Consider the following 14,518-nt stretch of genomic DNA (forward strand, 5'->3'; position numbering starts at 1 on the left):
ATACACACACATACACACATACATACATACACAAACATATACATAGGCTTTCATGTGCAAACAGATTATAGAATGAAAGAGTTTGTTCTTGGAACAGTTTTATGTACAGTACAGTATTCAACTGTTGGCCTCACTAGGTAGACCAGACCAGGAAATCAACTCCACAGGAAGACTAAAACCACTTTTATTGATATTGCCTATAATAACAGAATCCAGATTATTTGGACCCTTTTCAGTCTGGATTCAGGCCAGGGTACAGTATTGAGATAGCATTAGTTATGTTTGTAAATTACCTTTGAAGGGATTGGGATGAGTGGTTCAACTCTCCTGGCCATCCTGGATCTCTCAGCAGCTTTCAGTACTATCAACCATGCTATCCTTCTGAACCAGGTTTGGGGACTGGGAATGGGACTGTTTTGTGGTGGATCTCCTCCTTTTTTTGTGACCAGTTTGAGTTGGTGTTGGTGGGAGGAGAGAGGTTGAGCCCTAGGTGCCTGCAATGGGGGGTGCCTCAGGGCTAAGATCTCTCTTGTCTCCTCTTTAACATCTACATGAAACCACTGGGTGAGGTCATTCACCAGCATGCTGATAATACCACCCTGGATTGGACAGATGATGCTGTCATGGTGTTGATCAACTGCTTGGAGGCTATGAGGATCTGGATGGGGAGGAACCAAGTTCAACTAAACCCTAGCAAGATGGAGTGGCTTTGGAGTTTTGGCCCCCAGGGTCTGGGGATGCGTGGTCTTTGCACTTCTCTGGGGTTGGACTTCAGATGGAGCTTGTAAGCAAAGATGTGGGCTTTATTGCTTGGAGGTCCTCCTGGATTCACAGCTACTGCTAAATTATCAGGTGGTAGCTGTGGCTAGGGGGGCCTTTGCACAGATTCATCTTGTGCACCAGTTGCACCTTTTTGTGGCCTGGGAGGCCTGGCTTATGGTCATTCATGTCCCATGATGTAATCCCATTTGGATTACTGCAATACATCTATGTGGGGCTGCCCTTAAAAACTACTTAGAAGTTAAAATAGGTCCAGAATGCAGCAGTGCACAGAGTGTTGGGTGTCCCTAGGTTCATTCGTATTACACCCCTATTGGGGATCTGCACCGGCTCCCAGTTTTCTTCTGGGTGCAATTCAAGGTGCTGGTTATTCCCTTTAAAGCCGTGGGATTGGGTTATCTGCAGGACCACCTCTCCTTGAGAACATATGTCAGTCCCACAAGAGCAGATAGGAATGACGTGTTCCAGGTCCCTTCCCTTAAACATTGCCATCTTGTGGGTCCTCAGAAGCATGCCTTTTCCATTGTAGTCCCTGCCCTATGGAACACCCTCCTCCCTGAGATCCAATAGGCCCCTACTGTTCTATCCTTCTGGAGAGTACTTAAAAAACTGGCTGGGATAGGACTAGTTCGGGGTGGGGCAAGTATATGGGTGCATCAAAGAAGTTTGGCTGTGGCAAACTTTTTAGTTTTATGGCTATTGGTTTTATACATTGATTTATATTGTTTTATTGGTTGTAAGCTGCCCAGAGTTGTTTTAAGATGGGTGGCGATACAAATGTTTTAAATAAATAAATAAATCTTGCAAGTCTGATTGTGCTGTACCTCCTCCTTTTCCTCATCCTTATAGTTCAGTGAATGAGGGAGGTACCTGCCTGAACCACTTCCATATGTTATCTCATTCTGGATTTTAAAAATCCTTCAGCCCCTTTTGCATAGGCAATGGAGCCTGCATATATCCAGCAAGGTCATATTTCTTATTCTCTACATCAACAAAGTGTGAAATTGATACTTTAACAGTGGAAATTATTTGCTCAGTTATCTATTCATGTTCAAAGTTATGTATGTTATTTTTTAGCTTACATATTACCCATCCATGGTCCAATGGATTTTCTGTTGCTTTGAAGGGCTAGAACCAATGGGTTAGAACTATAAGGAAGGAAGTTCAGGTTACACTTAGGAGGAACTTCCTGAAAGGTCAAGCTGTCAGCCAGTGGAACTAGTCCTTACTTGATGTGGTGAGATCTCCTTGGCCAAGGGTCTATCAAACACAGGTTGATAGTGATCTGTCAGAGAAGTTCTAGTGAATCCTGCATTGAACAGAGTACTGTTCAATAGACAACCTTTAAAATCCCTTCCAATTCCATGATTCTATAAAAATAGGTGCTTAGAATAAGTGATGACACTCAGTTCCAGACTTTATTGGTTCAAGCTTTTTCTGGTTCAAGATGAAACCAGAGTCAGGCCTACTTTGGACGTGGGCTTTATTGCCTTAGTGAATGAGCAGCAGCAACAACAACAAAATCCATAGAAATAGTGATATATTAGATCTTTTAGTGGAACTGAACCGGTTATTCCTCTAGAATGTTTAACTGATCTGTTATTTGTTTTGTAGTTTTTGTGGTCCTAAATGGCTGAGTGTTCGCAGGAAATGATGCTAGTGGACTGACTAAATTCCTAAATGAAATTATGACGTGGGGTTAGAGATTACATGGAGTTTCACATTGGGTCCTATCACTGTTCTGAGAATATCCAGTTTTATATATGTATTGTGAACACAAAGCAGGGAAGCAAACTGAGCTAAGTTTTAAAAGATGGAAATTCTTTTCATTAGTAAAAAAGTCAGCCCTGGATTGGAGAGGAACCTTGTTCTGGATGGAATTATATTTTGTCTGAATTTCCAGTTATACTACCTGGAATGTTCCAATATTCTCTTGGAAAATCAGTTGACTGTGCCTTTTCCAACTTCTGGTGCTGTAGCTTCCTGGAGAAGACATATACGATTGTGGTCCCCCATGCCTTAAGGATTTATTGCAGTGCACTATATGCGGAAATCCTTTTTTCTGCTGTTTGTTTCTAACTGGAAGGTTGCTGTAGCCTGCCATTATATATTGCAAAACTCTGTGCTGGCAGATTCTGAACTTAGAACAACTTTAAATGAAATTGCCATTTTAATTTATCCTGTTTTCCCTGAAGAAAAAGCAGTAGAACCTTAGATGATCAAATCCTGCTATTTGTGGAGTGCAGCCAATAAGTGAACTTACTGAGAGGGCAGTGGGGCTCAAACCATTGCCTTGCTACTCCGGTGCCCTTACTGCCAGGTTTCTGACTGATGTTACTCTCTTGTTTTTGCTTTGCTCTCATTTAAAATGTTACAAGGCTTCAGTCTCGGATGTTAGTGCAGTTCTGTCTTGCTAGTACACAAGGGTTGCTGCCCCCTCCTTGGAGTTGCCTTGGGTGTCCTCCACATTGTCATTGTGTGATAATATATATCTATTGTGATTAGTTTAAAGCCCATAGTGCCTTGGAGACTACAGCACAGCACCTAATTCTTTGTCATACAGAATAAAGAAAAGTACCAAGTTTGTTATAAAGTTGTTCAAGAAGCAGTTAACTCAGTAGTAATATTTTACAGCTCCTTCTCTTCAACTTATCAATGGAGTCATGTCTGTATCACCCTGTAGCTTTCATTGTGTTGCTTGTAATCCCAAACTCTGGAGTTTCCCCAGAATGCGCGAAAAACCTCTAAAACAAGAAGTATGTTTATATGAGTAGTGTGTCTTTGCACAGGATAGCAGTTTTCTATGGTAAGAAGGCTGAACTGCAAGGTATCCAAGATTAGAAAAGAAGAGCTGGATATTAATATTTATAGCTGTGATCATTTTAATTATGGGAATTTGACTATGCTCCCTTCTGTTTAGCTCCTTTTTTGACAGTTAATAGTTGAAGTGGTTTGGAGGTGATAAAGTGTCCCATTAATCTTTTTTATTTTCTTTTTTGAGAATGCAAAAAAACCCTGATCAACTATACCAATTGTCTTTTTAAATAAGATTTTTACATCTATCTCTTATTTCATTAATTAATTGTCTGCTTGTAAATCTAAAAGAATGGAATTATGATATCTTTCTGTAGCTTGTTCTGCTTACTGTACAATAATATGGGATTGTTAGCAAAAGAGTTTTTATCCATTATTTGCAATAAATATACATATAATTGTATAAGGCTACTTTTATCTCTAGTGGTTCTTTCTCCATGTCTGTTTAAAATCAGTTTGCCTTTTCAGCATGTGTATTTGAAGCTATACATAGCTACAAGCAATTATTTTCATTGAAGGAATTTATTTAATTTCCAGAAAAGTATCTATGTATTTGTCTGACTATAATTCTAAATGACATTTTGTTTACTTTTATCTTTGAAAAGTATTCATTTAAAGATCAAATTTAACATTGCTTATACTAAATCAAACATTATTTTGAATACACATGGGGTATTAAGACTACTCTGCTTTTTATTATTACAGAAACCTAAAGAACTGAAATTGAAAAACAATTTTGGCAATTTTTATGAAGTATCATTTCATTGATGTCTGCATATTTAACAAAGGATGTTACATTTAGTATTGTTGATGAAACTCATCAAGCTTATGTCCATATATGACCCTTGAAAAATTGTAACATGCAAATTTTTCACTCTCAAATTCTACTCCACTCTCAGATTAAACTCTAATTCAGAGGAGAATTGGCTTACCTTCACATACACCCATCCTGCCTTAACAAGCCCATATGGCAGTTTTGCTCAGCAAAGAGAAACCCTATTGAGACATCCCCTGATTGTGCAAAACGTAATAGATTCAGCTTCCCATAATCTCCAGCTGACTTTGGCAAAAAACATTTGTGAAAAGTATTGGTGAGCAAAATGTTTTGACTGCCAACAACCATCTTCACTTCATCAGTTTCCTAGCAAGCAGTTGTTATTTGTGTATCAGCCTTTTTTATATGAATGTTCTCTTTACTTCAAATGTTTTGCATTTCTGTGATGTGACAGCTATCAGTTGGGGAGGTTTATAAGTCAATTTTGACTTTTTAAGAGAGAAGGATCAGATCTGTATCGATTCAGAAATGAGCTGAAACTTCCTTTGTTCCATCTATCCATCCATCCATTGTTGAATGATTCAGCTTATTTTCAGCCTAACTGAAGCATGGTATCTCTAATTAATATATAAATCACCCTATTGGACATTTAACTATCAGAAGTATACAGGGAAAATGCTCTCTTCTACTTAATATACAGTAAATAGACATTTATATTAACTGAGGGAGGAAATATGAATGTAATTGAGAAAAAATATTGGCCACTGTGTGATAATTTCTGTCAAAAAGTTTGCATGTTATTTATCTTTATATATGTTTAAAATAGGACTTGTATCTGCAAAGTAGGAAACTAAAATATTCTTCAGAATAGCTATGTTACTTCTACAGTATCTTCCAAACTGAAAGAGGGTACATGCATAGCCTAAAGCAGGCTAATTATTAGTACAGTTTTTTTTTTAATTGAAGATAGGGCATGGCATTTATATTGGTGAAATCTCCGGGACAGAATGGGGCATAACATGAATTTAAAATGTTAAAAGACACATGTTTTAATCATCCCAAGACATATTTGAGTACCAGGCACAAATATATCTCTGAAAATGTATGTGTGGGCATTTGAACATCTCAGAGGAGGAATGCTATTCCAATATTAACTAGAAAGATTCATTTTTACATAGGGGTTATATCTAAATGTTCGAGGGACTTCCTTAGAATAAAGAAAGGAAGCATTTTCAAACATTCACCTCAAGACACTTGATTATTAGAAATGTTTTATAGTGTGACACTTTTAAATTTAAAAGTTAAAACTCAAGAAGTTTGCTTTGAGATTAGAGTTCAGCTGTCATTATATACCAGTTGCCTTGAATGTTCAAATTAAAGAACAAGGTGGGATATCAATCAATCAATCAAATAGATAAATAATCTTCTTTGTGTATGCTGAATTGAGCAAATAACATGGATTTATATTTTAAAATGCATGTTTCTTTTCTTGTGCCAGTTTGTGGCTTTTTCCACATTCCACATAATTTAAGGTAGAATTTACTATTGAGTGAAAAATATGTATAATTGGGTCACAAATGGTTTCTAATTTAAGGTAATTGGAAATTATTGCTGAGAAATGTTTGCTTCGTATACCCCACTGAAATGTTACAGGTTCTGACTACGTAACTATTTCAAAAAACAACTTAAACATTGAATTTTATACTTACTGCTTTGCAGGATTAATCCTTGTTTTCACTTTTTTACAGGACTGGTTTGCATGAAATCAAGCACCTCAGTGGTTGAACTTGTTATGCTTCTTTGTTCACAAGTAAGGTGATTCCTAGTTTTTACAAATAGTGCTTTCATTTGTTTTCTTTGGAGAAACATAATTAGATGCATGCAGTTCCATCTGTATTAAAGAAGTAACTATTTGATACTGTGCTCTCTTATAGAGCTACAGAACTGATACTACAAAATAAACTTCAATATAGACACCTTTATTTTTCTTTGCTTAAATAAACAAATATGACTTCAAGAATATGTTCTAATATTTAATTGATAAAGCCTTAATAAAATAATTCATAATTAATTGAATGAGTAGTAATTCTGATATCAATAACAGATAATTCAGCACTGTGCACCGCCAAAATTTATTAGCAATTTGTTTGATTATTTGGTTTATTTAAATATATTTCTTGTTGACAATATTGCTTGTGCAAGCCAGTTAGAATAAGACATGACATCTGAAAAATATGATATTGATAAGTAGCAATATATTACATAGTAGACAATTGGAAGCATGTGATTAAAATGCAATGCAGATATGCACATGGATAAGAATGGTGTGCATGGTCGGGAGTAGTAAGGGTCAATTGCTGTAGGACAGGCATAAAACATGTTCAGGATAAATGACCATCTAAAGTAGAAATCTGGATATGAGGCTTTGTTTTTGTTGTAATGGATAATAAATCTAAATTTAAGAATTACTCTGAAATGTCAAAGGACCAACTATCATTTTAATCTGATAAGTATATTATGCTTTCTGCAAATAATAATCTAATATCAGCTTTTGAATAAAGTTATTTCTTTCAACAGTTGTTTGTATTCCATTAAACGTGATATAAAGTAGTATTTAAGGCGATTATTCTTATAAATATGGCAAATTCCCAGTAGCTGTATGCTTGCTATTAATAGTCTCAGTAGAGCCAGGTTTTAATAATAAAATTACATTTGCAGATGTTCAAAATGTGTAATGCAGTCATAAATGAAAATTAACTCATGTAACTTACTTTAGGTATTGTACTTTACTTACCCACATTTTGATGATCCACAAGCTGTGATTCTTCAGTGGACACCATAAAAAAAAAGGGGGGGAGACTTTTTGTTGTAGGAATCAGAAAAGACTAAGTAAAAGATGTCTGTATCTGGAATCTTCACTGTGGCTCAGCTTCAAAACTTTTCTTGCAGAAAACTTTTTAAAACTTGTTACATAATGATTAAGTCCTTGGCTCAAGAAACTGCAAAATATACATTTAAGTCCACTGAATTCTCTCACCAGCTGTTCATAGGCAGATTCTTAGATGGACTAATACAATATATTCTTCCCTGCTCCTTGTTTGAACTGCAGCTCGCAGAGATAAAGTCGAATGCTGCATTACAGCTTAGTGTGTTTTGATGGTCTCATCATCTAATCATAGGTTTAACATTACTCATTTGCTGGCTCCAGGAATTCCTGCCATTAAGGACTCTAGAGATGTAATGTGCCTCAAATATTGATTGTGGGAAGAGTGAGAAATTCAAGCTTCTTTGCTTTTCCCCCTTCCTTTTCAGCCTTATATAGAAGCTGTGCAGTAAACAAAACAGTTGTTTTTAAACTTGAAATATTGTCCTGGAATATATATTTAGATGAAGGTGTGGTTTATAGATACTCTAACTAAATGCATTATTTTTAAAGGGCAGTGTTAGATGGGCTTATAATAAACTTTCACTTCAGCCCCTCCCCCAAATATCAAATTAGATATTTTGTTTGTAATTTCACAAAATAAAGGAAACATTCAACTTTTTAAATTCTAGAACTGATAAATAGTCTATTGTAGAGCTGTGCAGAGCTGACCTCCAAATGGTGCCTTGGAATAATTTTGCAAACCTTTCTATAATACTTTAAAGCAGTTGTGTCTTTTTCCCAAGTTCACATGCTTGCCCTCCTCAGCAGCCCCACAATCCTGAGAAAGGGCATGGCTGATTGAAGATGCTGCACTTTTTGAAGAGGAAATCCAAAGAGCTGTGCATCAGTGTTTCAAAAGAAATTTATGAATTCTCCTGTTAACAGGAGGAAGATCCAATTGATTTCTAATTAGCAGGACATCAGATGCTTAACTTTTATTTGCACCTTCTAGAAATAGTTAAGAATTTATGATCACCTGAGGAAGGAATTCTTAATTGATTAAAAGTATAAGAAAAAAAAAAAGAATATTTGAAGCTGATGCACACATGTTCCAACAATATCTTAAAAGACATGTCTTTTCTAACACATAGAATATCAGAGATAGAAGGAGTATTTACATCTAGTAGAACCCTCACATTCACATACTGTACACATATAACTCGCTACATTTTTCTAATGATTTCATTGTCCTTTAGGAAATATATCACCTTATTGCTGCAGTTCTAGTTAGGACATGGAGAACCATGATGGCTCTCTTCCAGCGTACTGTCCTCCATGTCCTAGAGGCCAAGGGTAATTGGAACATACCTTAGAGATAATCTAATCCATTTTTTCTCAGCTGGTAGTACACAGAAGCAGTCTACGTGGGAAATAGGCTGCCTGTTTACTACAAAAGAATAAAGAATGACAGTTTTGAGCTAGTAGGCAAGAACTGCATTATTTCATTCTGTGGAGGAGAAAGAAGGTTCTTAAAATGTTTCTCTTTTGAAGGTAAAAATAAATGTACCTGTATGTAGCAGAGCAAAAAAGTAGTTAAGCATGATCTTCGTGAGACATACATGTAAATTGGAATGCAGCTAATTGCATGAATAATGCTCAGTCTGCAATATAAACAGACTCTCCTTTGCAAGAAAGAGGCAAGAAGTCCCTGTTGGAGTTGCAGATGCCAAAGAGATGCTGTCCCATGCTCCCACACTGATTATTTTGAACAGCCTGTCATATATTATATTGTCCCAGGACAATATGGTGTGGCTGTTTGCTGTTTTCTGTAGTATTTTTAATCATCTTTTTGATAATCCTGGGCACCAGCTTCTTTTTCAGTTGTGAGTTCAATAACATCAAGGACTAATTCACACCCCTCCCTGGCCTGGCCAGTGCACTTCCCAGCTAACAAGGCCAAATGCTTTTCTACCCAGAAGCTGAGCACTGAGTGTGTCTTTGTCTCCTTAATAGCGATAGCTGCCAAAGAGGGCAGCGTGTTTATCCCAAAGCAGAGTGCTGGATCATGACTACCAGTGGGTTCTTGGATGGCCTTTGAATGTGCAGCCACAGTTTCTGTTGGAGTGCCAACCCACTTCTCTGCGCCCATTGAAAATGACCCAGGGAGGATCAAGGCATTGTAGACTAAGCTCATCTTCCCTGTCTTCTAAATATAGCTTTTCATGGGCTTCAGATTTGTCCAGCTCTCTACTTAAAGAAGGTTAGGGAGTAGGAAAAAATTGAGGGAGCAAATTAGAATGGGCAGTGGTGAATAAGAGAGTGTTTTGCTTATGCTGCAATTTGGTGTGAAATTTTCTAATGTTGTGTTAGCTGTTTGTTACCTTTATTAGATGAAATGAATGAGGCATTTGGTGTCTGGATTTTACTATATTTTTCAGTTTGGACTCAGGCTGTATATATTTTTTTAAGAGTTCTAATATTTGTCATTAATAACAAGCACAAATCAGTTATGTTGATAGCGGGACAAAAATACCTATTGATACATTATTTTTCAAGATTCAAAAAAATATGTATCATCCAAACTAATGATAAAAACTATAATGGGTGTTCAAACATGCCTGCATAAAATACAGGCTTAAATGAAATATGAAAAGGGCTGCAGATAAGTAGCTTGTTGGATCTACCATTTGGGATCTGGGAAACAGTACATGCTGAAAAATGGGGAAGATATGTAAATAAACAATATTTTGTGCCATACATGGTACATTATATAACCAGGTCACTATTCTGTTCCTGACACATGGCAGGTACCTATAGAATTTTCATAAAATATCCCATTAATAATAAATATAACAGCAGATTCCTGTAAACATATGACTGTTTTTCGCAGAAAAAGCGGGCGTTTGGTTCTTATCATGATGGGAACCATTTGTTTTGAAAGAGTTGTGGGATAAAAAGTAAGATATGAAAGATTGGCAACCACTGATCAAATCCCATTTCCAGCACTGTGCAAGATTTGCAGTATAGCATTCAATTACATAATCTGACCAGAGATGGTCAGCCAGCCCTTCTTAAAGGCTTGTAAAGAGCAGAGAATGTCATATACCTGAGAATCACCCATATTAAATTTAGTGTGGCCTGGTTTCTGAGTAAACTGCATTGTCTTGTATTACAGTTAGTCCTTGTTTAGCAACTGCCTTGTTTAGCAACCATTCACAGTGATGAAAAAATAACTTTACAACCAGTCCTCACTTTACAACTGTCTCAGGTCTATAAAGCAAAGGAAAGCTGAAGTAAGACCATAAGCATAGGTGCAGTTTCACTTAGCAACTGCTTCACTTAATGACCAAGTTGCCAGTCCCAACTGTGGTTGCTAAATGAGGACTACCTGTATGCCTACAAAAATATTTAAAAAGATCAATCTAATCAAACTAAAAAGCAGCAGTAGGAACCAGTAATTGTTATTATTAAGAGTAAAATAAAGCTGGAGACTTGAAAAACCTGAGATTTTTCTAACATTAGATTCCAGATTAAAACATTTCATTGATGTTTTAATTTTATTTTTGACATTTTTAATCTTCTGTACTGCATTCAGTGGGTTTTTCTATGATTGAAGCCTATCCTATTGACTGAAGCCTGTTTCATCACACTTCATTCAGTAAAAGGATTGATTTTTGCCAGTTCACTCCTTTGTACCCCTTTTCCCCACAGCTGAAGTTTCCTCCAAGCATCATGGGACATTTGGAGGGAATGTGACATGTGATAAGCAAAATATCACCTCTATTTCCTTTACATTGATAGAAGCCTCCTGTATAAGAAAAAGCCTTTTGTCAGTAGAGTAACAAAATGCCTACAATTCACAGTGTTATTTTCCCTTCACCCCAAACCTGGTAATACTGGCTATATAGTGTTTGAGATTTTGAATTTTTGTTCAAAATTAATTGCACTTTTCAGTCTGTTCTTGCAGTCTGTTTTGAAGACAAATGTATCTTCAAAAAGATAGATGATTGAGAAGGCTTTTGAAGACTTTTATTTACATAAACTAGGGTAATAGTAGACACTGAAAAAGGAAAGGGAAATGCAAAGTTTGTTTTCCTTTCATTTGCTACAGCAAATTAGATGCTTTTATGCTCTTTATTTGGAAATTCCATGTTAACGACTACAGATTAGCAAGGATGTCAATTTTTTTTTCTTATCTGAGCTCCTGAGTAAACTTAACATTGCCAGCGGCTCATGTCCAAGGTATGGTCTAAATTTACATGAAATATCACATTACAAACGTCTGAAGGTACATGTCATGGATAATTCAGTTCATATGGGCAGGTTTTTAGACTCTGAAGGATATGCAATCAAGTCTGTTCCCCAGAGGAATTCCGTCTTTGTGAAAAATTTGCTTTAAGCTTTACAGGAACTCCTATAGGGATACCGCATTATTCGACACTGAGAAACCACTTTTTTTCTTTTTGTATTTTGGTTATTATTGTCCTTTTACAATAGCTTTCTTTCATGTGTGCTAACAATTTGCGATTCCCAAATATGAGCCTGAGGTTATACTTAGATTGATTTTGGTCTACAGTGTTCTTAGAAAATTTATAATAAATAACAACATATTCAATGCACTTGAACTGGGTTAATTTTCAGGGGTGGGTGAGATTAAGATGGTGATTTTGACAAGATCTGTCCTTTATTAGCTAGTCTTTGTTCACTGTATTCTAGTTTTATATGTCACAGCTGTTATACTGTTTTGTAGTAGATTTCTCAAATAAACCATGACGTTTTTCCTAAAGTTTGGTTTTCCTTTTTAAAAGCATGTTTGATATTCATTAATATTTCCTTCTTCTTTTGCTTCAAGAACTACAATAGATTCTAAGTATTTCCAGATTGTTATAAAATTTCCCTGTTCAGAGCAGTAATATATTCAAACATAATTATGCTATTTCAAGTGGGTCTTCACCTTTGTATTGTAAATAAAATTTTTAAAATAACACTTTCATTCCTCTGTTAGATCCATTAGTGACAGAAAGAAAGGAGGTATCAGTACTAAATATAAATCATTACTTAATATAGCAGATATTAAACCATAGAGTGAAAATACTTCTTGACTCTGTTCCAAGATTCTAAAATACATTTATAACATTTTATACCTGTTCTTCTGATTAACCAAAATGGACTTTCTTGCTGTGGTGGTGTAACTTTAGTGAGATCCATAATCTTTTATTTTGAGTGAAGATTTTAAATAAAGAGACAGCACTGAAGGGAGAAAAAGGCTGTTCCAATTTTAGAATAAATTTACAGTACTTTCATATATACTTTGAATGTAAAATCACTCTTGAGATGCTACTTGGGGATTTGTGAAGAAGTATTTAATTTCTAACAAGCAAAAAGTTTTAATAGGTAAGAGTCACTATGAGATTCACAAGGAGAAGAGAATGTAAAAGAGTTCTACTGTACTATATTTTGGAACTCTTGTCTTAAAGTGGAGAATAATGAAAGAAATTACACATGTAAACAATCTATTTTCATAGAGACTTTAATATATTGATAGTTAATTTGAGACAGGTGCTGGTTTGATATAATTTTTTTAAAAGTTATTCAAGGTTATCTTAATCTTGAAAATTAAAAATAGATTAATTCTGAAATTGGCAGCAGGCTATTGACTGGTCCAACCTTCAGGCAACATATGTACTATTTTAAGCAATGAAACTATTAGTTGACATCTGAACCGAGTACAGAGTTTACTGCCCCTTTTTTTCTCATGATATCTCAAGAATTCTCCTGAGATGAAAACAGTGACCAGGGTAGACATCCCAAGAGCCATATGCAATACTTAGGAATGCCAGCAACTATGCTGAACCTGCAACAAATTCCACCATCCCTGCCCAGACAAGAAGTCTACAGCATCCAGACCTCAAGAATACCATCAAATGGGGGTAAAACAGAGATGTATAGGAGTGCTTGGCTACACTGAAAGACAGCTGAACCAAGAAGGGTACTCTGGAGTGAGGGAGATCAGGACCAGCTGTACAGAGGCTGAACTGGTCAGGGTCTACTAATGTTTAGGGAGAAGGCTGGGTAACATAAAGCTGTGAAGGTCTGTCTTAATTTTCAGCTTGTCCATCTCATTGTGTCCAGACTTCCTCTGAGAAGAGGAGTTGGAAACCATGCAGATACATCTTCAGAACCAGAAATAGAATCGCAGTCACCAGTCAGGGAAAAACTGGAGCTGAATTCTTCTCATGAGCTGGAGAAGAGAAGCTGCTAGAATCAACACCCAGTTTCCTAGTGCTAGAGAGTAGAGACAACTCGGGCTGCAAGAGCAGAAATATTGTAAATGGGTAAGATTACCCCAGCTGCCTAGTTAAACAGCACATGGGGAAGATGCCATATTTGGCAGATTTAAGCAAGCTCACTGTTTGCTCTGTTGCTGGCAACTGAAGAACATGCCTAGCCCATTTTTTAATCTTCTTTGACTCCAAAACCACATGTCCCAAACCTTTAGATCATCTAAGACTTCTTCTGCTCAGCTGACCCTTGGACTTGACTGCTCTTCAAAGAATTTTAACACAATCTGGCTATAGAAAACCAAGTATAAACTGCTGACGATACTGTATATCTTGTAAGCTTATTTTCTTTTCCAGACTTTTAGTCTATTGTTTTTTGGGGGGGCTTACCTCAACTCCTGACTAGCTGCTTCCCTGTAAGAGGGATTTGTAACTATTGTGGCTAAAAACAAGACAATGTGAAAGAAGTCTCTGGCATTTGACTGTAACTTGTCTTTGGACTTCCCTATTCCCTTACTCTTTGGACACTGTTTGTCAGTGAACTTGCATTTGGTTCTAACCTTGGACTATATTTATGACTATGAAATTAGCTTGACATATTTAGTGTGCTAATAACCCAGATAATGAGCTGCTGTTCATGAGGCCAGGACACACATAAACCTATCTGTCACGACGAATTGCAGTGATGGAGCTGGCTCCTGATCTACTAGCATAGATCTATTACTCTGTTTTAAGTGATGTTGTGGGGAAAAAAACCAGTTTGGAGATGACATATTTGAAATGCTTTTAGGAATGCCATTGGGGGTTAGCAGGTCAGTTAAAAATATGGGATCAAACAATTACTACCTCTTCTTGCATCAGATGGAATATTCTCCATCCCGTTGTCCAGTAATCATTCTAACTGCAAACAGAAATACTTGGAGCTGGTGTTGAGGTAACCAGCCTGAGACAGCAGGAGCTAGGATTATTCATGTTGTGTTTTTTTAAATCCAAGATAGAAGA

The 14,518-nt window shown here is 36.4% G+C and overlaps 1 protein-coding gene across 3 annotated transcripts in view; it reads left to right on the forward strand.

Annotated features, from left to right (window-relative positions):
* The window catches only part of NBEA (neurobeachin), a 441,196-nt gene that overhangs the window by 179,649 nt on the left and 247,029 nt on the right, over window positions 1-14,518 (forward strand). For all 3 annotated transcript variants that reach the window (XM_088140729.1, XM_088140730.1, XM_088140731.1), the window contains one exon: window positions 6,118-6,179. In XM_088140729.1, coding sequence (XP_087996855.1) covers window positions 6,118-6,179 — 62 coding nt within the window. The remainder of the gene's footprint in view (window positions 1-6,117; window positions 6,180-14,518) is intronic.

The sequence above is a fragment of the Python bivittatus genome, unplaced genomic scaffold (genome assembly GCF_059951505.1).
Source record: "Python bivittatus isolate LINGU-HERP-01145 unplaced genomic scaffold, Pbiv_v1 ctg000340_np1212, whole genome shotgun sequence".
Lineage (NCBI taxonomy): Eukaryota > Metazoa > Chordata > Lepidosauria > Squamata > Pythonidae > Python > Python bivittatus.